A 24,012-nucleotide genomic window follows, 5' to 3' on the forward strand; every position below is an offset into this window, starting at 1 on the left:
TGTGTTGGCAGTGTGTATACACAACCACCCTATAGTGATAAAAATCCACCCACTCTTTTTTTTTAATCCCCATAAGCAGTGTCTCAGAACAAGCCGTTTCCGGCTGCCTGGCAATGTGAGGTCACAAAAGCCACAGGCCCCGCCCACAGATGTTGACAGACACTTAAGTTTGAACATAGACCCGCCCTGAGCACGTTGTTCACAGCGAGTCCACCATTGCTGCACTGATGAGAATGATCCCAAGCGTTTTCGGTGTTCTGTAGCTGGATGGATTAATCCATTGAGCTCTCTCCATTTACTCCCTAAACGAGGTGGATTAACTTGGTTTTCCAGGAAAATCCTCCCTCAGTTCTGTCGAAATTCGTTTATTATCTGTGTGAATCATTTCAAACCGGACTGCTTTGTGAACGAATATCAATACAAAGGGACAATACAAAACAAAGACTGTGGTAGAAATATGCCACTCAAGGAGATACAAGTACAAACTGTTCGACATCTAGCTTACAGTCTCCAGAGTGATACTGGATACAGCAGTAATGAAGGTGAGAGCACTTTATTACAGTTCATCAGAGTTTATTTACGGATATAAATTGTTTATTAAGCACCGGAAAGGCATTTGTTTACTGTTAGTTGTAACGAGAGTTTCTGTGTTCTTCGCTATGTTTGTTGGTGATGATAATACAAGGATAACAGAGAGATTATGGATAATATTTTAATGCACACTTGCAGTGTTTTATTAAGATCTTACAGAGATTTTCTAAAGTGAAAACAGACGCTTCATCTTTTGTGTTAAGTACAATAAATGTTATAAAACTCATCTGTACATTTTTGGCCATCATTCAGATGGTTCAACAGGCCTGTACTAATATGGTGGATAAAAACAAGATGACAATATAAGTTATAACCGTAATTGAACTAAACTATACCTGTTACATCTGAATGCAGCAAATATTCGCAGTTTCTGACATTATAGCGCGTCCTCACTGAATCCTGACAGGGGAGAACAAGCTCTTGAAGCTCCGCCCTCTTAGGCCAATCACAGCAGCTCATTTGCATTTAAAGGGACCACACTGAAACGGCGTGTTTTTGCTCAACCACAAAAAGTGGCAATTTTAACATGCTATGAAAAATTATCTGTGGTGTATTTTGAGCTAAAACTTCACATACACACTCTGGGGACATCAGATACTTACTTTACATCTTGTAAAATGGGGCATAATAGGTCCCCTTTAAGGGTGCATGTTGAAGACATGTAAAGTCTATTTGTCTAAAGTCTACTCAAATTAGATGAGTTCAAAATACTTAGAAGTCAGATGTGAATAGTTGCCTCAATTTTTTGGAGTAAAACCAAGGTTTTTTTACAGTGCTCAGTAAGAGACAATAATTGTGTTCCTTGTGCTCTAAGAAGAAGATCTTCAGACTGTCTCTTAGTTTTCTTTAACTTTGTAAAAGCCAAGGAAAAAGTTGAACCTATATAAACACTATTTCAACTGCATGCTAGTAATGCAGACACTACTGACACACACTCACAAACAGGAAGGAACAATACACTTCCAGTAATACTACGTGTTCAAACCTGTTTGTTCACCCAACAGATCAAACCACATTTTTGTGTAGGAAGTAAATGCAACATATAGATGAGTATCTCACACTACAGTCGAGGCTTCAGCTTATGTTTACTTTAACTAGTGAAAGAACTCAGTCTCCAGTGAGGCACAATCAATAAATCTGAATCGGAATTCATTTTTCTTAAGGGAAAAGGTTGTGAAAATGAAGCTCTTTAATTTTCTTGCAGTGATGTTGTTTTTACTCGACCATGGTAAGACTACTTATTATCTCTTTTTTGATTAATTTTGAAGTCATTATTACTGTTTTAAGTCATTGATAAATGAAATGTGTTTGTAAACAATTTTAACATTCATTGTTATGGTTTTATATGCATTTCTGTGAGCGCTGGGACACAATTGTAAACAGCCTAAATTGTACCAATGGCTTAAGAATTAGGCTATATGCTTTTGAGAAACACAGTCCTGCGGTTTAAGTGGCAAATTAAAATCTAAATGTAGCATTATACGCTGAGAAACGACATGTTAATCTTTGATATCATAGCACAATCTGATCAACAGACCTTGAATACACCATCACTTCATGCAGTAGAGAAGTATTATATTACAGACTTCTAGTGATTTTCAAGTTGAAATTACGCATAACGAATAACAGTGATTGCATTTTTCTTTAGATATGAGGGTGGCATACACTGTAAATAATTGCCAGGAATTAAAGAGTATTATTTTACAATAAATTGATGTAGCCAGAAATGTACAATGAAATTAATGCATAGGCTTGGTTGGTGTTGTGTCATAGCTGGGGGTGTGGCTTTGGCATGGGGGAAAACAATCCTTTCCCCCTGAGTGGAAAAGTATGGTGTTAAACCAGAATAACATAACTAGAATCACTTCTGCCCCTTGATAGAGCCAGATACATTTAAAAACAGCCGTGTTGGGTCAGGTTGTCTGTACAAACGACCCAACGGAATGGCCAGAATGGCGACGTACTTGACAATGTGCTATAACACACAGGCATCTATTTGCAGAGCAACATGAAGAATTACAGGTCCCTGGAGGCTCACAATTTTTTCACCTGTGGTTATGTGGGAGTGGTTTTACATCACAAAATATCAGGAAATTACATTTGTTTATTTATTTCAGCCACTTTTTCCTCCTTGCCGGTGGTGTCCTTACATTTCATCCTACCTGTCAGATTGCCTACCCATGCACATGCGCACACCAATATTACATCTTTTTTGTCAAGATAAATAACACAAAATGACTGTATTTGCATTGGTGCAAGGGTAGGTTTAGGGTTGGGGTAAGTGTAGACATTAATAAAGCACAATCTCATAGGTAGCATTTTTCACTGTCGATTTGCACTTTTTATAACTTGTTCTTGTTCTAATGCTGCACACTAGTGGTGGTTGAGGAGAATAACAGTAATTTACTACCCTTGTTTTACTGTAAATTCATGTTTGACATGATAAAGTTGCCTTTAATCATGCCACTGTAAGGAATTATATTGTTTAGTACTGTAATTGTTTAGAAGTCACCACAATTGGGATCAGTGTTCTGGTTGATTGGGATCATGGACCTTGTATAATCATATTCAAATTTCTGATCAAGCCAGAAAAGTGACAAATGAAAACATTTGTTAAAACAAAGCTACAATATAAAATAAGCTAGTTGGCTGATTTTAAGGTACTCAAGCTATTCTATTATTTTAGCATAAGAATTTACCAATATCTTATTTTGAAGATATGATATTTATCTTTGATAGGTGTGACATCATCTTGCAACACAAGACTTTTTCTTCCATCACCTAATGATGCAGAGATATCAATACTCGACAACAATGGTGACACTCAACAAATAATAATGATAAAAAAGATCAATTCTGAACATTTTGAAATAAACAACACAAACTACAAAAAGTGAACCAAAAAATACAGATAAGATAAAACTGATAAAACCAACAAGAATCAAGAAACTCCACAGCATAATCTATTCATGCCGCACTGCATGCTGGGTACCTTCATATTAGACTGTAGAAATACAGTTTGATATTGTTTGTTTACAATATTTTTTTGAGAGTGCAGTTATACAAGAGAAGTCCTAATGGAGTTACTGGGAAAGGGATGCAATTATTGAACTAAATACACTGTTTCACATTAACATTGTTAACAGTGTATGTAGAGTTTTGAATAGGTTTAGTGGTTTGATTGGGGTTATTTTTGGCACCACTGTCCTGTAGCGTAGACCATATTCTTTAGGATTTTCTGGTTTTAAATGCCGCCAATAGAAAACAGCAAATTACCAGTAGAAACCCACAGTGACAGTTTCTATTAAAACCAATGCAATTCCCATTATAACCATGACAAATTCAGTTCAGTTTGCGTTCAAAGGAGAGCTGAGATACATTGCTTAGATGAATATTTTTAGGAAAAACATGCCGTTGTATTATTTGAGTCTTAGAAAAAAAGAGCGTAATTATCTAATTTAATTTCTTAATGTAATGTAATATGATCCGAATGAAGCATTTCATAATCTATGAGAGAGGTCCGTTTGGGAAAAAAACATTCACAAGACATTCACTTCTTAGATGCCGTTTTGTTTTCAGCAGCTGTTGGCTTGTGTTTCAGGTGTTCCTGCTCAACTGCTGGGAGAAGATGTTACTTTAAATACTCATCTAACAGAACCAAGCGATATGATTACATGGTATTTTAATGGCATTATCATCGCTCAGATCAACGGATATCTCAGCTATACCTGTCCAGATGTTCAGTGTGATAATAGTACTGAGAGATTCAGAGACAGACTGAAGCTGGACGATCAGACTGGATCTCTGACCATCACAAACAGCAGAATCACAGACTCTGGAGAATATAGTGTAGAGATCATCAACGATGACATCAGCACTGAAAGGCTCTTCACTCTTACCGCGACTGGTAAGTTTACTTCAGTACATTCAGTACATTTTCCTTTGCAGTGTATTTGTTTTCACTGTGGCAGAAATGCAGAATGCCTGGCGTTTCTTCTTTTGAGTCTGTTCACTCATTCTCTTAAAACTCAAAAATTGTCATGATATGATGCTAATATCTCATTAATATTGAAAGAGGGTAGAGGACGGAGCCCTCATCTGATCGTCCTATTGCATTACTGAACTCTGACATTCAATTTTTAATGAAATGATTAGCTAATAAATTAAATAAACAGAATTTATGTATACAGATCAAACTGCTTTTATAGATGGTTGTTAGAAGTTGAACATACAGTATTAATGCACTACTGAGGCTCTGAGTTTTGCCAAATAATTCAGTAAATGCTAATTGGCGACACAATGCTTTGATAACATTGACATATCATTAGCTTAAAGTTTCTAAAATATCTGTCATTAATTACCCTCATGTCGTTCCACACCTGTAAGGCCTTTGTTCATCTTCAGAACACAAATTAAGATCTTTTTGATAAAATCTGATGGCTCAGTGAGGCCTCCATAGACAGCAAGACAGTTAACACTTTCAGATGTCTAAAAAGGTACTAAAACATGTTTAAAACAGTTCAGTGGTTCAACCTTAATGTTATGAAGCGACCAGAATACTTTTTGTATGGCAAAAAAACTAAAGAAAGACTTTATTCAACAATATTTAGCTTTATGAATCTTTACGAATCTGAGCATGTATCACATGCCCCCCAGTGGTGAACCATTGAAATTTTGAAACACTTGATTTACTGAAATCATGTGACATTGGCAGTTTGATAAGCACTCCAAACCTCTGATTCGAAACAAAAGATTCGTAAAGCTTCACAAGGCAGTGTTTTGAAATCGCCCATCACTAGATATTGATGAAAAAAGTCAGTGTTTTTTTTGTTTTTGGTGCATGAAAAGTATTCTATTAGCATGTACTAGCCCAGTTTCAAGTGTCAAAGAAATATATATCCTCGCCCAGTTTCAGTTAAATTCTTCATTGAAATTAAAAGAAACAGACAATGTAACATTGTAACATTGTAACAATTACTCAAAATGTGTCAGTTTTTTGACGTTGAAAGAAAAGAAAATTCTAAAAAAAAAAAATATTTGATTGAACTATTTTGTTTAATTAAGTTAAGGTTTAATAATCAGTTGATCTCTTCTAATAATGGCTTTCTGTGATTCTGTCAGGTACTGAAAGAGAACCAGATGCTGGATTGGATGCTGGAACTGTTGCTATCATTGTTGTTTTTGTGATTGTAAAAGTATGTGTAATGGGTGCTGTGTGGTACCTCAGGTGCAGACGACTCGCACAAGGAATTCAGAATGGCAAGTATTGCACACAGACGATTTAGCAAACAATATGTACTAAAAGATGTTAAATAAAGATGTGGAGTTATGTATTTTTATTCTAATGAACTAATGTGTGTCTAATTGAGTTTTTTTGGTGTTCAAACAGAAATCTTGATACGTCGCAATGATCAGGTAAGATACTATGAGCACTGAATGTGTCGGTCTGTAAGATCAGTTTTACACTGCAAAGAAGGCACAGATGCAAAGCCATAAATGAAATAACATATAACAAAAAGCTATACTGTCATTTTAGATGCATAGATGAATGTTGGATTTTCAATTGCAAACAGACACTGATGCAATTTTATTTTTGTGTGCCATTTTATAAAACAATGACATTTGACATTGCATTAAAACATGTTTTTTTGTCAGACTGAAGATTCATATTTTTGTGTAACTCTCAAACATTTTCTTTCAGACTGACGTAGAAGCCTGGCCCCTTCATCAGAACGATGCTTTAGTGATTACTTCTGCTTATCCAACGTCCTTTAATCGTCCATAAAACATCTGTGATATTTAGAGGGATGAACAGTAAAAGTCTTATTTGCTTATATCGTCTTATACACTGCTTATATACTCTGCTTGACCAGGCATAATTGATGTTAAAATGTATTTTGCAGATACTTAAGTATTTTTACTACATAGCAAGAGTGTTTTGCACCAACTGTACATTTTGTTTCATGCAGACAACCAGAACTAGATATGGATTTCACAATTTTTTTCTACATATTTTCAGAACAATGTTGAAATATTACAAATTATCAGTCTATATAATCAATTGTTTCCTGTGCATTCTGATTGCAATATGTTTTGTAATCCCACTGTTTTCTGGGAAAAGCAGGGGATCTTTGTATGTTCATCTGATACAGAAAATGCTATTAAAACAGGTTGTATTCTCTCATTAAGGTTCAGATGTGAGTTTGTTTGCTATTATTTTTTTTTTAAGTTTGTACAGGCTTGCTGCGATAGTCAGTGTTACCAGTGATCAGCAGGAGTCAGATTTCACCTCACTTCACCCATTTCACCTTACTCCTGACTGACAAGACAATGGCGGAAGATTTGGTTTCAAAGTTCAAAGTTATTGTGCTTTTCATAAGGATAATAATGAACCCACCATTCAAGCAATTGCCGCTAATTTGAAAGCAAAAGTCAAATGTGCAGGCATTCATAATGGTGCATGTCCACTGGCAGAGAACAATCACAGGTCAGAAACAAAGCAAATTTTCCAATGGGCAGGCAGCAGAGAATCGTAAACGGGAATCAAACAGGGTCACAACTGGAAGGCAAAAACAATAAAGAACACTCAGAAATGCAAACTGTAGTCCACACAAAGAGGATTGGTCTGAAGGCAGTATGTACTCTGGGTTCGGTGGAATTCCTCCACAAGATTAGGGTCAAGTATGCCATCTGCATTGACCCAAGAATGTTCCACTGGACCGTACCTCCCAGTCAACCAGATATTGGAGATTCCTTCCTCGGCGCCTGGAGTCCAGCAGTTCACAAACTCGATAGGCCTCCTCGCCTTCCACCATGATGGGTAGGGGGCCCTGCTCACCGGACACCTCCTCCCCCTCCTCGCTGGGACCATCAGCGGGCTTGAGCAGGGATACATGGAAGGTGGGAGAGATACAATAACGATTAGGCAGGAAAAGACGTAATGAAATTCCGACGTACTATCTGAAATGGTCCCACATACCTTGGACTGAGCTTTTTGCAGGGAAGCCTGAGACGCAAGTCTCGGGTAGATAGCCACACCCACTGCCCAGGACGGTATTCTGGACCAGGACGACGAGGACGGTCAGCCTGTTCTCTGTCTGCGAACGGCGTGCTGGAGATGGATGTGGGCCCTATTCCAGGTTGCTTCACTTCTGTGTTTGACTGCAGGGACATTCTGGGTTCTCGTGACCACGGGAATAGAGGAGGTTGAAATCCCAGGATACACTGGAATGGTGTTCAGTAGTGACCTTATGTAGGGAATTGTGCATATTCAGCCCACATTAAGTAACGGTCCCAATCGTTCTGGTGGTATGATCGGAGGAATCAGATTAGTTCCTGGTTCTTTAATCTCACCGTTGGATTGAGGTTGGTACCCGGATGTCAGACTCAAGTTTATATTAAGTGCTTGGAAGAACGCTGACCAGAGTCTAGAGGTGAACTGGACCCGTCTGTTGGAGACTATGTCTTCTGGTAAGCCGTAGATTCAGAACACCCAGTGATACTAGTGCTCGGCGGTCTGCATAGCAGTTTGGTTAGTGGTATCAGACGACAGGCTTTGGAGAATCTGTCAGTGACGGTTAGAATGGTGGTGTGTCTGCTGGAGGTGACAAAGTCAATGGCAATGTGTGACCAGGGGCATTGTGGCAGAGGTAGAGGTTGAAGTAGGCCGGTGGGTAGTTGACATGACGGTTGTGAACATTGCAAATCTGGCATTGGTTTACAAATAGTGAGGAATCTTTGCATAGGGTTGACCACCAAAACCGGTTCTGTAGCAGATGGATTGTGCAGTGATTCCCAGATGCCCGGAGGAGGGCAAACTATGGACCTGTTCCAATAAGTGCTTGCGGAGAATTCAGGAATGAAGACTTTGTCAGGAGGGAATTCTACTGGAATTTCGATCTGAGCATTGGCTTGTTCTATCTCTGTCATAATATCCCACTGAATGAGAGCAACAATTAGGCTGGATGGTATAATGGTCTCAGGAAGTTGGGAGGAGTGATTACCTTATACTGTCTGGACAGAACACCTGCTTTTGTGTTCTTGGATCCTGGGCGGTATGTGACTGTGAAATTAATTAGTGAGAAGAACAATCACCATCTTGGCTGTTCTCAAGTACTCCAGGTTCTTGTGATCTGTTAGTACCACAGAAGGATGAGTAGATCCTTCTAACCAGTGGTGCCACTCCTCAAATGCTGTTTTCATGGCCAAGAGCTCTCTGTCACCTACAACATAATTTCTCTCTGCTGTGTTCAGTTTTGTGGAGTGATAGGAATACGGATAGAGTTTGGGAGGAATACCTTGTCTCTGAGAGAGAATGGCGCCAAGACCGGAGTTGGAGGCATCCACCTCTACCACGAAGGGGAGTTCAGGGTTAGGATGATGCAGAATGGGGGCTGAGATGACGCATTGTTTCAATTGTTGGAAGGACTGGATCACAAGTCATGAACCCGTCTTCACCATAGACGTTAGAGGATTGGCCACAACACTGAAGTTTCTGATGAAAGGTCTGCAGAAATTTGCAAATCCCAGGAACCATTGCAGTTCCTTCATAGTGGTAGGTTGAGCTTAGTATAGGATCACAACAGGAAGGCATAAAACAATAAAGAACACTCAGAAATGCAAACCGTAGTAATACAACACCTCACAAAGAGGATTGGTCCGAAGGCAGTTTATAGGCCAGATAATGAGCTTCAGCTGGGTGGGGTAATCAGTGCCAAGGTACAGGCCGATGGGAAATGTAGTGTGTGAGTGTGTCAGTATTGTCTCTGTGACATGCATAGTGTACGTGCGTCATTTAGGAAAGCAGCTGAACACTGCTGTTTCAAACAGCCATTCAGATTTTTGAATTCGCAATGGTGTTCATCGCAGCACCAAATACTCAAAAACTTAATAGGCTTTTTATTTTCAAACTAAAACATTTTTATATTTTAAGCTGGACTGCAACATGCCCTAAATATTGAGTGAAAATGTTTTTATTCTTTATTATTCTTATTCTTAAGTAACACTTTGCACTAAGGCTTCATAAACTAATTCATTAGTAAACATAAACTGACAATGGAAATGACTTCTAAAGCATTTAATAATCTTAGTTAATTTCAACATGTAATAATACATTATTAAAATCAAAAGTTGTAATTATATTATTTAAAGGCATGATTTGCAGGATTTTGGGTTAAAATATCCAAAATCCACTAGAACAGTGTGATATATTTTGTTGATTTACATTATCCTAAATGTTTCCAAGATGGAGAAAACTTCATTCATGCATGCAGACAGCTACATATAGAGAAAAAAATAATCATGTTATACTAAATAGGCCTAATTGAAGCATTATTTGATAATCTACAGTAATTATCATACAGGATCACAATAAACTCATTAAAGATCACTTTGTGGAAATATAAATGAGAAAACAAAGATTATATTTGAAACAGTAATAGATTGTAAAGGCAGATGCAGTTGTTCATTAGTGAGAAACAGAATCACAGAGTTTGATCATTGTTCTGATCTGAAACACGTGTACGTCTCCTCCGTCACCTCAGATTCCTGTCAGACAAACACAAACACAAAAGGAGAAAAATAAACTTAATGTTACAGATGCAAAACCTGATTCATGAAATATAATACAGACAGAAATCCATCATGATGACTGATAATGAACTGGACTTGAACATCATTATTAGTGTCAAATGAGCAGATTATGACAGAGATCAACTCAATAAATAAATAAATAAATTTAGCAAGATTGCACTGTGAGAGAGGAAAAACAAAAATGACCAAATGAAAGACTAAATATAAACAATAATGTGTAAAGAAAGTGCTTCAATAATTGCAAGAGTGGTATTGTTTTATAAATACTTATTAAATAAATATTTGTGTAAAAATACTTTATTATTGTGAAGCTGGCAGCACAAACGACACTGTAATCGTGACTCACCAGAGACAGAAACACTGAATCTGTATCTGATCTCTTTCTTTCCTTCGATGGTCCCTTCATACAGTCCAGAGTCTGTAGTTCTGGTGTTTGTGATGGTCAGAGATCCAGTCTGATGATCCAGTTTCAGTCTGTCTCTGAATCTCCCATCAAGAACATCATCATATATAGAGATCTTACTGGACTTTCTATTGAGTTTAGCTATGAGTGATTTGTTCGGTCCAAACGTCCACAGGATCAGATCATCTGTCTGTATTTCAGTAAGATCAATGTTTAGAGTGACTGAATATCCGTCCGTCACTGACACTGACTCCACTTTATCTGTCAAACACACATGCAGAACAAAAAGAAATAGGGTTTGTCACAGATAAACCAATTATAATGGTTTACTAAATAGTTTAAAATTTAAAATAAAAAAACAATATCAGAAAATAAAAAATAAATACAAAATGGTGCATGAATTAATTTTAATTTTGTCATTAAAAACAGGTGTAAACATTTTTTTTTAACTCACCAATAACAGTGAGAAAGAATGATTCAGCCCTCATATAGTTGATCTGTAATTTATAATCTCCAGCATGTTTCATTGTGATGTCTGTGATGGTCAGAGATCCAGTTTGATTGTCCAGTTTCAGTCTGTCTCTGAATCTCCCATCAAGAACATCATCATATACAGTGAATCTGTCGTCCTGTTTATTGATTTCAGCTATTAAAGTATTTTCAAATCTCCACTGAATCACATCATCATCCTTCATTTCAGTAAGATCAGAGTTTAGAGTGATTGAATCTCCCTCCTTCACTGATATTTTAACTGTATCAACAAATAGAGAACAAACAGAAACTGAAGCAAAGAGAGACTTTTACATAACGTTGTTTATAAAAGAAAATTATTTTATATTTAAATAATGATGATGATAATAATAATAACAAAAATAACGTCTCGGTTACAAAGGTAACCCTCGTTCCCTGAAGAAGGGAACGGAGACGTACGTCGGACAGACCGACGAATAGGAATCTCGCTAGAGAGGCCAATCTACTTCGAGTGTAACTAAAACGAGCCAATGCACATTGGCATGCAATCATATGCATCAGCTGCTCGCCTCGCAGCGCGGGTATATAATGAGCAGCAGGTGCGTTGCATCTTCAGGTTTTCTCTGAGGAGCCGAACCGGATAGGCGGCAGCATCAGCCGGGTACAGCGACTGTGGCGACGGGACGTACGTCTCCGTTCCCTCCTTCAGGGAACGAGGGTTACCTTTGTAACCGAGACGTTCCCATTCAGTCGGTCACGTTCGACGTACGTCGGACAGACCGACGAATAGGAATCCTTACCAAAGCGCCACAGGAGCTGCCCCCTTCCAGCGCTCTGTTGTAAGCCACCTGAACCCCCTTGCCTGAGGATGGTGGGACAGGGCTAACACAGAGAGAGTCGATCACTGCTGTTCCCCAAAACCCATTCAGTGAGACTATTGGATAACGCTGGGAAAGCGTACCCTTCGCTGGGAAAGGAACGCTGCGGAAGCCACATCCTTCCCCGAAGGAGTTATGTGGAGAAGTACATATGGACTAACCCTGTAGGGCTGTGCTACATATGGAAGAGCTGGGGTGACTCCAACCCGATGAAGGGTAGGTTCTCCCAGAGGGAAAGACACGGGCTTCGTTTAGGAGCAACCGTGGAACCAACCATATGGGATCCCCGTAGGGTCACACATATGGAACCCAGCCTAAACCCGGTTCTCAAGGATACAACGGAGTATAGACCTGGCGCCAGACGCTCCGCCACGTTGGATATCGGAGGACTCGACAGGGTCTGCCTTGTAGGGACTCTCTGGAGAAAAGAAGCGCATGTAGCGCAGCAAGCCGACACTAAGCCGGGGCCTCTCCGTGCCTCTGACCTGTGGCGAGAACACGGGAGGAGACCGGCTCGACACGAAGGCTATAGTATCTAGCGAACGTGTTAGGTGACGCCCAGCCCGCAGCTCTACAAATGTCTGTCAGCAAGGCGCCACGAGCCAGCGCCCAGGAGGATGCGACACCTCTCGTGGAGTGAGCATGCAACCTGAGCGGGCAGGGCACGCCCTGAGCTTGGTAAGCCAGGGCGATGGCATCCACTATCCAGTGGGCCATCCTCTGCTTGGAGACAGACATTCCCTTCTGCTGGCCTCCATAACAGACAAGAGCTGGTCTGAGGTCCTGAGGCTTTAGGTTCTGTCTATGTACAGTCGCAAAGCGCGGACTAGACAGAGTAAAGCCAGGGCTGGGTCTGCCTCCTCCGAGGGCAGCGCTTGCAGGCTCACCACCTGGTCCCTGAAGGGAGTGGTAGGAACCTTGGGCACATAGTCAGGCCGGGGTCTTAGTACCACGTGGCTATCACCCGGCCCGAACTCCAGGCACGATTCGTCGACCAAAAATGACTGCAGGTCTCCTACCCTCTTGATGGAGGCCAATGCCACCAGCAGCAAAGTCTTCATAGACAGAATCTTTAAGTCTGCTGACAGCAAAGGCTCAAAGGGAGCAATCTGAAGTGCTCTCAGCACCAGAGTGAGGTCCCAAGAGGGTATGGAGAGGGGACGAGGAGGATTTAACCGTCTCGCCCCCCTAAGGAACCTGATGACCAGGTCGTGCTGACCAACAGATTTGCCATCTAAGTGGTCGTGGTAAGCGGATATAGCAGCAGTATGGACTTTGAGGGTGGAGGGGGGACAGCCTACGCTCCAACCCTACTGCAAGAAGGAAAGCACGACTCTGATCAAGCATCTTCGGGGGTCTTCCCGGCGAGAAGAGCACCACTCGACGAACAAGTTCCACTTTGAGGCATAAGCACGTCTCGTAGACAGTGCACGTGCCGAAGTGATGGTGTTAAGTACCTCAGGGGGTAAGTCACCTAGAACCTCTGCATCCCGTCCAAGGGACCAGACATGGAGTTTCCAGAGGTCTGGACGCGGGTGCCAAAGAGTGCCCCGTCTCTGAGAAAGAAGGTCTTTCCTCAGAGGGATGGGCCAGGGAGGGGCTGTCGTGAGGAGTAAGAGTTCTGGGAACCAGGTCAGGTTGGGCCAGTAAGGCGCAACTAACAAGATCTGCTCCTCGTCCTCCCTGACTTAGCACAGGGTCTGTGCAAGTAGGCTCACTGGGGGAAACGCATATTTGCGCAGGCCCCGGGGCCAGCTGTGAGCCAGTGCATCTGTCCCGAGTGTCCCCTCGGTCAGAGAGTAAAACAACTGGCAGTGGGAGGTTTCTGGTGAGGCAAACAGGTCTACCTGAGCCTCTCCGAATTCTCTCCAGATCAGCCGAACCACCTGGGGGGGTGGAGTCGCCACTCTCCTGGCAGCGCAGCTCGTGATAGCTCGTCGGCCACACGGTTGAGCACACCGGGAACATGAATGGCACGAAGCGACCTCAGATGCTTCCGACTCCACAGGAGGAGATGGCGGGCGAGTTGCGACATGCGACGGGAGCGTAGACCACCTTGACGGTTGATGTACGCAGCGATCGCAGTGTTGTCCGTACGGACCAGTACATGCTTGCCCCGAAGCAGGCCTTTGAGGCGGCTCAGAGCAAGGCGTACTGCCAGCAACTCGAGGCAATTGATGTGCAAATGCAGATGGGGTCCCGTCCAAACCCCTGAGACTGCATGCCCGTTGTACGTGGCACCCCAGCCAATGGCAGAAGCATCTGTGAAAACCACAGCATGCCGGGACACTTGTTCTAGGGGCACTCCTGCCCGGAGAAACAAAGGGTCCGACCACGGACTGAAGGTTTGGCGGCACTCCTGAGTGATTGGCACCCGGAACGTGCCGCACTGCCACGCCCATCTCGGAACTCGGCCGTGAAGCCAGTGCTGAAGCGGTGTCATATGAAGCAGACCGAGCAGTGTTACAGCCGCTGCAGCCGCCATATGCCCCAGGAGCCTCTGAAAGAACTTCAGTGGGACCGCTGTCCTGCCGTTGAACGTATTCAGGCAGTTCAACACCGGCCGAGCACGTTCCTCTGTGAGGCGTGCTATCTGTTCGACCGAATCCAACTCCATACCGATAAAAGAGGCCCGAAGCCCCAACTGGCTGAGGTGACTGAGCACCAAGTCCCTGTGTTCACACAACTGATCCCGAGACTGTGCTAGAATGAGCCAGTCATCTAGATAGTTGAAAATGCGAACACCCTGTTCTCTCATGGGAACAAGGGCTCCCTCCACGACTTTCGTGAAGACGCGGGGAGTTTACAGGGCCAGCCCGAAGGGTAGGACTCTGTACTGATATGCTCGACCTTCGAACGCGAATCTCAGGAATGGCCTGTGTCGCGGAAGAATCGAAACATGGAAGTACGTGTCCTTCAGGTCGATCGCTGCAAACCAATCTCGGGGACGGATGCACTCGAAAATGCGTTTCTGCGTGAGCATTTTGAATGGTAGCTTGGGGAGGCTCCGATTCAAAACTCGCAGGTCCAAGATTGGTCGTAACCCGCGCTTTTCTTGGGTACAATGAAGTAGGGGCTGTAGAATCCCGACCTCAAATCGGCTGGAGGGACCGGCTCTATCGCGTCCTTCGCCAGTAGGACTGCGATCTCCGCACGCAGGACAGGGGCATCGGCATCTTTCACTGAAGTGAAGAGGACGTCCCTGAACTTGGGGGGGAAGCCGGGCGAACTGAATCGCAAAGCCAACCCTGATGGTCCGAAGGAGCCAGTGAGACGGACTGGGGAGCGCTAACCCGGCTCGCAGAGACCGTACAAGCGGGACCAAAGGGACCACCGGTGTACCCGCAGCAGGGCAGCGAGGTGGAACAGGGATGCGGCTTGGGGGCTCTCTTTGTGAGGCGGCCTGAAGCGGCGTCACAGTGTGCTAGGCAACACTTACCTGGCTCCACGGATGGACAGAGGGAGCAGTCGAGGCTTTGGCTGCCCGCTGCTCGCTGCTGTCCGCTGGCGACAGAAGAGGGGGATGAGAGTGGTGAGGTTTTTCTCCTCCCACTGCTCTCCAAACCCTCTTCAGACCTGGAAATGGAGGAACTGCTCTTTTAAATTTGGGTACCGCTGCCTCTTGGGTCAGTGGCGGAACAGAAACAAACCCAATAAAAGGATTTACCACCCGGCCCTCCTCCAGGGGTGGAAGAGCAGCCCCACCCATCTCTGGGTCGCCCGTCTCAGGGGTGATTCTCACCAACCACTTAAACAGCTGCAGAGACGGGAGGCGTCATCTCCCCGCAATGGATACAGCAGAGCCTGCTGGGCCGGAGTTTCTTGCAGGGGACGACCCCCTTGGCGACAAGCAGACTGAGGGGCGGCCCAAGAGGAACTCAATGGTTTGTCATGGGAAGCTCCCCGATCCGCTACTAACTGAGGAGAACCGCTGGGCTCAGTCCTCGACAGTGTCACCGAAAGGCCACCTCGTAAGATGGGAGCATTGAGAAAGCATTTAGCTTGACAACCTCTCACACCTCACAAGGTAAGCCAGGGGGCACTTCTGGACCACGGAGGTGGACATCGTCTGGCTGAGGGTCTGCCCCGTGACTTTGATCACGGTTAGTCATCAAGCGCAGCTCAACCCCAGCACAGAACTACCCTCATGCAAAAAGAGTGCCTTGGCCTCACATGCAGGGTGGGTGTGGTCTGTGTACAGCCACCCCATCCAAGAGGGTAGTGAGAGAGGAAAAACTTATGCAGATTGGCACCTTTGGCATTCCATATTTATGGCACCAATATACCCCCATACTGCCAAGTTTTCCATGCACATCTGGAAGACCCAGGAAAGCATGGCTGTAAACTCTGAATCTGAGTCAGCATAAGCACACACCATTACAGTGGGCAGCGTCACCCTCATTTCCAGAGCATAACAGCACTCTCTCCGATGCTGCAATCGACGTCTGTCCCTCAGTTGGAGCTCTGAATGAAATGCTAGGTTCCCCTATGAAAAGGACCAGCAATCCAATCCAGAAACTGCACAGCTTGCAATGTGCTAGAGAGGGAGGGGCCCTAGGGGGTTGGTTCCCCGAAGGAACCCCTCAACCTCATGTCACCCAAGCCATATCAGCAAAGTAGACCTCTTCTGGTGCACCAGAGAGGGCGCTACAATGGAGATTACGCAAGGGAACCGCGCATCTAGAGCGCAGAGCGAGCGCTGGGTTGCCGTGACAACCTGCGCTGCAGCCCGGCAGCTTGACGGCACACGACACGCAGAGGAGCGAGAGGTTTGCTCTCGTTGATCTCCACGGTCTCCCAGAGTGTCGGGCAGACCCGCGGCTGTGCTTTTACACACAAGCGGCAGCTGGCCAACAACAGAGGGGACTCAAGCTTCCCGGAGAAAGAAGAGTCACGACCGGCGTGTCGACGTGATCATGTTCTCATATGAAAACATGAACACTCACGAACATCATTTCAGCACGCGCCCAGACATGTGAAACGGTGATCGTGGCCGTCAGTGAGGACAGGAACGATCGCATCCAGAAACACAAGTAGGATGTCGTCTTTAAAAAGACGCGAATCTACTGGTGTAAGCTCTTTCAGGGACTTTACTCTTTTAGAAGTGCTGAAGCACGCAGGGGAACGGCCACCGCAACAGACAGGGATTGTGTGCAGCCTGTCATGTGCTTTCTCTCTCTTTGAAGGCGTTCACTCTTACCAGCTGTAAAAACGGCTTTTCAGCGCTCAAAGCGCACCGTACCGGCCGTGAGAACAGCCTTCTGACGCTGTCAAACAGCTATTTGCTCAAAAACGGTAAACGAAACAAAAACAGAAAAGAGAGGACTTCGACCCCGCTGCTGTGCTGTTCGCCCGCACTCGGAAAAAAAGAGAAGTTCAACCAAAAAGCTTGACTCGTCTTCTAGCAGACACTCGCTTGCAGAGAACAGGAACAAACACCGTTCGGCTCCGAAGCGAAAAGCTGAAGATGCAACGCACCTGGTGCTCATTATATACCCGCACTGCGAGGCGAGCAGCTGATGCATATGATTGCATGCCAATGTGCATTAGCTCGTTTTAGTTACACTCGAAGTAGATTGGCCTCTCTAGCGAGATTCCTATTCGTCGGTCTGTCCGACGTACGTCGAACGTGACCGACTGAATGGGAACAAAAAAATTCCTAATCTCTGGTGATTGAAACATAAAATGTTGAAACTGATATTTAACTCACCAGCGAGAAGGAAATCAACACTCTTATAGTTCATGTATAGTCTATAACGTCCAGCATGTTTCATTATGATGTTTGTGATGGTCAGAGATCCAGTTTGATTGTCCAGTTTCAGTCTGTGTCTGAATCTCCCATCAAGAACATCATCATATACAGTGATTCTTTCGTCTTGTTTATTGATTTCAGCTATTAAAGTGTTTTCAAACCTCCACAGAATCAGATCATCATCCTTCATTTCAGTAAGATCAGAGTTTAGAGTGACTGAATTTCCCCCCATCACATTCACATACTTCACTTCACCTCGAATACCAAACACACCTGAAGAAGAGACAGATTAAAGAGAATTTGAACTAATTAGATGTAATTTGCCAGATTTAATCTCACAGAAAAATCACAGTTCAATTACAGTATTTCTAAAAGAGAATAACAGTGAATGTTGATCCTCTCTGACTAATTTAAGTTTATCACATGGTACCAGAACAGAAACAACTGAAGTCATAAAAACACATTTAAACTCACCATCCAGACGCCACAAACACAAACAGAGCAAAACTAATCTGAGAAACATTTCCTCATCGGTTCAGTAGCAACACTTAAAATGTCTGAAACTTGACTGGACTGTGATATTTATCTGGTTGTGTGTGAATCCTCATCTGACCTCTATAACAGTTTACTCTCAGACGTTCATCCTCTTTTACATCACGAAAATCAACAAGCTTTTGTTGATCCTGGACTTTCAAACTCAAAAACAGAAAAGTAAAGTTCAGGCGATCAGAACACAGGTCAGCTGAAGCTGTTTAAGTCAAAGTTTAGAGGAAATCGAGCAGAAATAAACAGGCTTGTGTTATGACCCTGGTCTAGGTCAGGGAAGCAGCATAAATAAAAATGTCCTGCAAAAATCAGTTTCAACTATTTCTTTTTTTTTTTTTTTAATTTTTCTGTTTAGTTTCGTCACAGAGTCAAGAAAACAAATGAAGCATTTTTTTCAGGGCTGGGCAAGGACAAAACAATAAACAAAATGGCCACTAACTAAACTCGTATTATTCCTAACTAAACTAAAAAGAAAAGAAAAATACAGTGGTCCTTACCTAATGTCACGATCACCGTCTGTTCCTGTCAGTTCCCGGACTACATTACCCACAATCCTCCCTGCCAGTCACATGTTCACGCCACACCAATCACCTGTCGCCACATACAGCCATGCACACACTCCTCACTAATCACCACACCCAGCTGCAGTACGTTAACAGGACTATAAAGGACTCACACTCACACCACCAGTTTGCAAAGTCTTGATTCCTTGTGACAATTCTGAGCATTTCCTTGTTTTCTGTCTGCCTGTGATTGATCTTGCCTGTTCCTGTTTTTTGACCCGTTGCTGCCTGTCCTGACCCTTGCCTTGTATACTGTTCTGCGAATGATATCCGCCTGTCCTGACCATTGCCTGCACCCTGATTACGATCCTGCCTGTCCCTTGCTGTTCTCGTCTGCTCCTGATTGACCCTGCCTGTACGACATTCTTAATAAAGCTTGCATTTGGATCTTACCATGACTCCCGCTTCGTTACACCTAACTTCTTGGCTAATTCAACACAGGAGAAAAAAATGTATCAAAAGAAAAAGGCACCCAACCCCTACCACTTCAGTATCAAAGAGAATATTATATGTACAATATTTACAAAGAATGACAACACACTGCCACAATAAAGAAACGAAAAATGAAAAGAATTATAATCAAATAAAAACAAAAATCAAAATGAAAGTGCTGGTTCAGAGCCAGAGCCTAGTTTAAAATCAGTTCTTTGTTTTTCAACACACAAAGCACCAAAGCACCAGCTCAGAAACCAGGAAAAGTGGTTCGTAAGTAGCACCAAAACATTGGCTGTTTCTCAATTCCAAGAACGCAGAGAACGGACTTGCGTTCTCGTGGAGTCCGGTCTTGCCAGGCGACCTTGAAAGAATGAACTCGGAAGGACGCGAGAACAGAGAACGCATCATTTGAGAATTGAGATGTGCTACGATCTTGTTGCTCAACTAACTGTCCCAGCATAATATAAATGGCTAAATAATGCACAATAATTACAACATAACATCACAAACAAATGTCATAACCTGTTAGAAGCTTTCTTTCATATTATTATAGACATTGTTTTCATACAATTTTATATCTTTTTATTTCACTGTGTGTATTTATGAAAATGAGTAGCCTTTGTGTTGCTTTGTCAATGTTAAGATTCTTTATATTCCAATAAAAATACTGCAGGCTAGCTCAGGTTATCACTTTATTAAAATTAAGCAAAACAAACGGTTTGCTTTTAAAACCGTATTTGAAAGCGTAATAGCGGGAATCTCATAAGTGATTACGAACTCTGTTCTTGCGTTCTTGAGTAATGGAACAAACTTCGACGGTTGTTGATGAAGAGCAAGAACACAAGGACGCAAGATCGCTGAAGAATGCATATTGAGAAACAGCCATTGCTGGGCTAGAAGTAAGAACCGTTTGGGTAAGGGGCTGGGGGCGGGGTTACCGTGACCAACAAGAAATTTAAGACCGCCATTTTGGAAATAGAAGCTAATCGAGCTAATAGCAGCTCGATTATAATCTCCGTCTGTATACAAATTACGGCAAGCCGTGTTTGGATGCCGATGTAGGTTCGCAAAGCCATGAGCATCAAAAGTAGTGAAACATCCGCGATTGTTGATAGAAGGCTTGTTCGAGATGCATCTGAGCAGCGCGGACCGAATCGGCGGGTGCCGCGGATTCGCGGGAGCGTTTGTAGAGCATAATGACTCCTTGTGCTTTTGGATAATTCTTGCGGAGCTTCGATGTCATGCGCCGATCATTTTGCGGAAAGCCGATGCATCAGGAACAAGCCTGGTGTTTGTGTTTGTCGCTGCAGCGCTAGCTTTGCTGTGAAATATGAGTATACAGTGACGCAAGACCTGGCTCTGTGCTGCTCTCTAGCCCGTGGAAAGGCAAACCGGTTCTTAGAAGGCTCATCAGTTGAACCAACTTCGAACTAGCACCCGGTTCGTGATGGTGGAAAGGGGTAGTAAGACTCTGGTAATAAAGTCACACACACAATATCATCATTACATGTATGGTTCAATACATAAATCATCTATTAACATTCCTTTTACTGTTTTTTTGCAAGCTTCTGTTGTTGGTTTCTTTCTTCATTTGCTCCTCTAGTTCAACTTTAGTCTCTTTTCTAAATACGACATGCATATCTTTACTTTAAAGGTGCTGTAAGTGTTTGACTCTCCTAAACCATTAAAGTACCATAATATGTTTGCAGAAGGCCGGAAGTTAAAGAGCCAACAGTGACACTTGAGCATCAGAACTGGACCACTAAGTATCTGTAATGTCTGATGTAAAAGACATTGACGAAGTCAGAGAAATTGCTTTGATGACAGATGTTGTAAATATATCTATTTTGTTGATCAGTTATAATTAACATACAAAACATTCATGCTGTTCTTGTGACAAAATACAGTGCTATCATTGAAACATACTATTGTTTGTGTGTTACATAAATTATGACTGCTTTACAAAACAGTTGTTGATTACAAACTTTTCCCAAGGGACAATCATTTCCATCGTGACCACTTGTTTGGAACAGTCAGATGTTACAACCAAATCTGGTTAAGCTGTTCTGCTTATGTAACCCAGAGTGATTACAAATAGGAATAAGTATAAGGGAAAAATGGTTACTTAAAAAAAGAAAGAAAAGTAAGTTAATAACTCAATTCATAAATGCAAAGTTAAAACTTTATATAAATTATCAAAAAGAGTATGTTTTCTTTTTCTTATTTTTCTTATGTTGTGAATGTAAGAAATGTATACCGGCGTGATGAATACGATCCTCAACTGGATGGAACTGAAATAAATAATTTGAATGTTGTGATCCTATCAGACTTATGATAGCAACCTGATTCGTAACAAATCACTGTTTGCCAGAGGGGAACTGGCTCCCCAACTAAGCCTGGTTTCTCCCAAGGTTTTTTCTCCATTTTAACACCTATTTGTCACCTGATGTCACCTGTTGGAGTTTGGGTTCCTTGCCGCTGTCGCCTTTGGCTTGCTTAGTTGGGGACACTTGATATTTGACTTAACATTTGATATTCAACAGTGCTTTTGATCTGCCTGCATTGACACTATTCTTTAAGAGCAGCTGTGCAGCCAAAATAATGTACCAGTTATCAATGTAAAGCTGCTTTGATACAATCTACATTGTAAAAAGCGCTATATAAATAAAGGTGACTTGACTATGATATTGTAATAAAAATAATATTTTTGCATTACATTAATCAGTGTCTAGCACACCTTCCTAATGAAAGGATATGGACCAGAAGACATTGAAATTACTAAATGATATTTAAACAGACTTAAAGAAGTTCCAGATCTATACTTGAGCTTTTATTATTTAAGTTATTTTGCCTTTAATGTAAATAAACATTGTGTGCGCTGTCTCTTTAATACCGCGTGGTTTATATACATGTTGATGCTGATTGTGCTGACTTTTTTTGACACCCACCAAACAAGAGAAAACGTATCTCAAACCCATTACACACCGTTTACAGGAAACATGTCATTTTTATATAAAAATGTCATTATTTTTATATTTTAATCTGGACTGCAACATGCTCTAGATATTGAGTGAAAATGTTTTTATTCTTTATTATTCTTCAGTAACACTTTACAGTAAAGCTTCATTACTTAATTCATTAGTAAACATAAACTGACAAAGGAAATGACTTCTAAAGCATTTAATAATCTTAGTTAATTTCAACATGTAATAATACATTATTCAAATCAAAAGTTGTAACTATTATTTAAAGGCACAATATGCAGGATTTTTGGGTTAAAATATCCAAAATCCACTAGAACAGTGTGATATATTTTGTTGATTTACATTATCCTAAATGTTTCCAAGATGGAGAAAACTTCATTCATGCATGCAGACAGCTACATATATAGAGAAAAAAAATGTTATACTAAATAGGCCTAATTAAAGCATCCATTGATAATCTACAGTAATTATCATACAGGATCACAATAAACTCATTAAAGATCACTGTGTGGAAATATAAATGAGAAAACAAATCAGATTATATTTGAAACAGTAATAGATTGTAAAGGCAGATGCAGTTGTTCATTAGTGAGAAACAGAATCACAGAGTTTGATCATTGTTCTGATCTGAAACACGTGTACGTCTCCTCCGTCACCTCAGATTCCTGTCAGACAAACACAAACACAAAAGGAGAAAAATAAACTTAATGTTACAGATGCAAAACCTGATTCATGAAATATAATACAGACAGAAATCCATCATGATGACTGATAATGAACTGGACTTGAACATCATTATAAGTGTCAAATGAGCAGATTATGACAGAGATCAACTCAATAAATAAATAAATAAATTTAGCAAGATTGCACTGTGAGAGAGGAAAAACAAAAATGACCAAATGAAAGACTAAATATAAACAATAATGTGTAAAGAAAGTGCTTCAATAACTGCAAGAGTGGTATTGTTTTATAAATACTTATTAAATAAATACTTATGAAGCTGGCAGCACAAACGATACCGTAATCGTGACTCACCAGAGACAGAAACACTGAATCTGTATCTGATCTCTCTGTTTCCGCTGATGGTCCGTTCATACAGTCCAGCATGTTCAGTTGTGATGTTTGTGATGGTCAGAGATCCAGTTTGATCCAGATTCAGTCTGTCTCTGAATCTCCCATCAGGACCATTATATAGGAAGATCTCACGGAGCTTTCTATTGAGTTTAGCTATGAGTGATTTGTTCGGTCCAAACGTCCACAGACAGATGTTCCGATCCTTCATTTCAGTAAGATCAGTTTTTAGAGCGACTGAATCTCCCTCCTTCACTGACACTTTCACTTCATCTGAATCACCAAACACACAAACACAACAAGATTGAGACTTTTAAATAACTGAAGTCAACAGTCTGAAATTTAAAATGAATAATATCTGCAAACAAAACAGACATTTAATTAGGGGCCAAGCCCCGAAGGGGCTGTAGCCCCTATTGTAATTGTACGTTTTCCCTTTTATTAGGGCCCGAGCACCGATGGTGTGAGGACCCTATTGGAATTGCTCCGTTTATTATTATTATTATTATTATTATTATTAGGGCCCAAGCGAAAATTCGCGCAGGGCCCTCTTGTTCTTCTAAGGATTATTATTATTAGGGCCCAAGCGAAAATTCGCGCAGGGCCCTCTTGTTCTTCTAAGGATTATTAGGGCCCAAGCGAAAATTCGCGCAGGGCCCTCTTGTTCTTCTAAGGATTATTATTATTAGGGCCCAAGCGAAAATTCGCGCAGGGCCCTCTTGTTCTT

At 42.0% G+C, this 24,012-nt stretch overlaps 3 protein-coding genes across 3 annotated transcripts in view; 1 reads left to right on the plus strand and 2 right to left on the minus strand.

Annotated features, from left to right (window-relative positions):
* The first annotated feature begins 1,644 nt into the window (after positions 1–1,644).
* On the plus strand, positions 1,645–7,217 carry LOC137028058 (uncharacterized). Its single transcript, XM_067396775.1, has 5 exons — positions 1,645–1,819; positions 4,193–4,498; positions 5,713–5,850; positions 5,981–6,006; positions 6,293–7,217. Exons 1-5 carry the CDS (start codon positions 1,771–1,773, stop codon positions 6,374–6,376), a joined length of 603 nt encoding a protein of 200 aa, XP_067252876.1. The 5' UTR covers positions 1,645–1,770; the 3' UTR covers positions 6,377–7,217.
* Positions 7,218–8,963: 1,746 nt separating this feature from the next.
* On the minus strand, positions 8,964–18,293 carry LOC137028051 (uncharacterized). Its single transcript, XM_067396761.1, has 5 exons — positions 18,161–18,293; positions 17,645–17,959; positions 11,040–11,336; positions 10,529–10,846; positions 8,964–10,137 (listed from the first exon to the last, which is right to left on the minus strand). Exons 1-5 carry the CDS (start codon positions 18,207–18,209, stop codon positions 10,130–10,132), a joined length of 987 nt encoding a protein of 328 aa, XP_067252862.1. The 5' UTR covers positions 18,210–18,293; the 3' UTR covers positions 8,964–10,129.
* Positions 18,294–22,286: 3,993 nt separating this feature from the next.
* The window catches only part of LOC137028049 (uncharacterized), a 36,497-nt gene continuing 34,771 nt past the window's right edge, over positions 22,287–24,012 (minus strand). Inside the window, exons 4-5 of the mRNA XM_067396759.1 lie at positions 23,250–23,558; positions 22,287–22,879 (exon numbers count right to left, since the gene is read on the minus strand). Of these exons, the coding sequence (XP_067252860.1) occupies positions 22,872–22,879; positions 23,250–23,558 (317 nt within the window). The 3' untranslated portion in view covers positions 22,287–22,871. The remainder of the gene's footprint in view (positions 22,880–23,249; positions 23,559–24,012) is intronic.

Source organism: Chanodichthys erythropterus, chromosome 10, assembly GCF_024489055.1.
Source record: "Chanodichthys erythropterus isolate Z2021 chromosome 10, ASM2448905v1, whole genome shotgun sequence".
In the NCBI taxonomy this organism is placed as follows: domain Eukaryota; kingdom Metazoa; phylum Chordata; class Actinopteri; order Cypriniformes; family Xenocyprididae; genus Chanodichthys; species Chanodichthys erythropterus.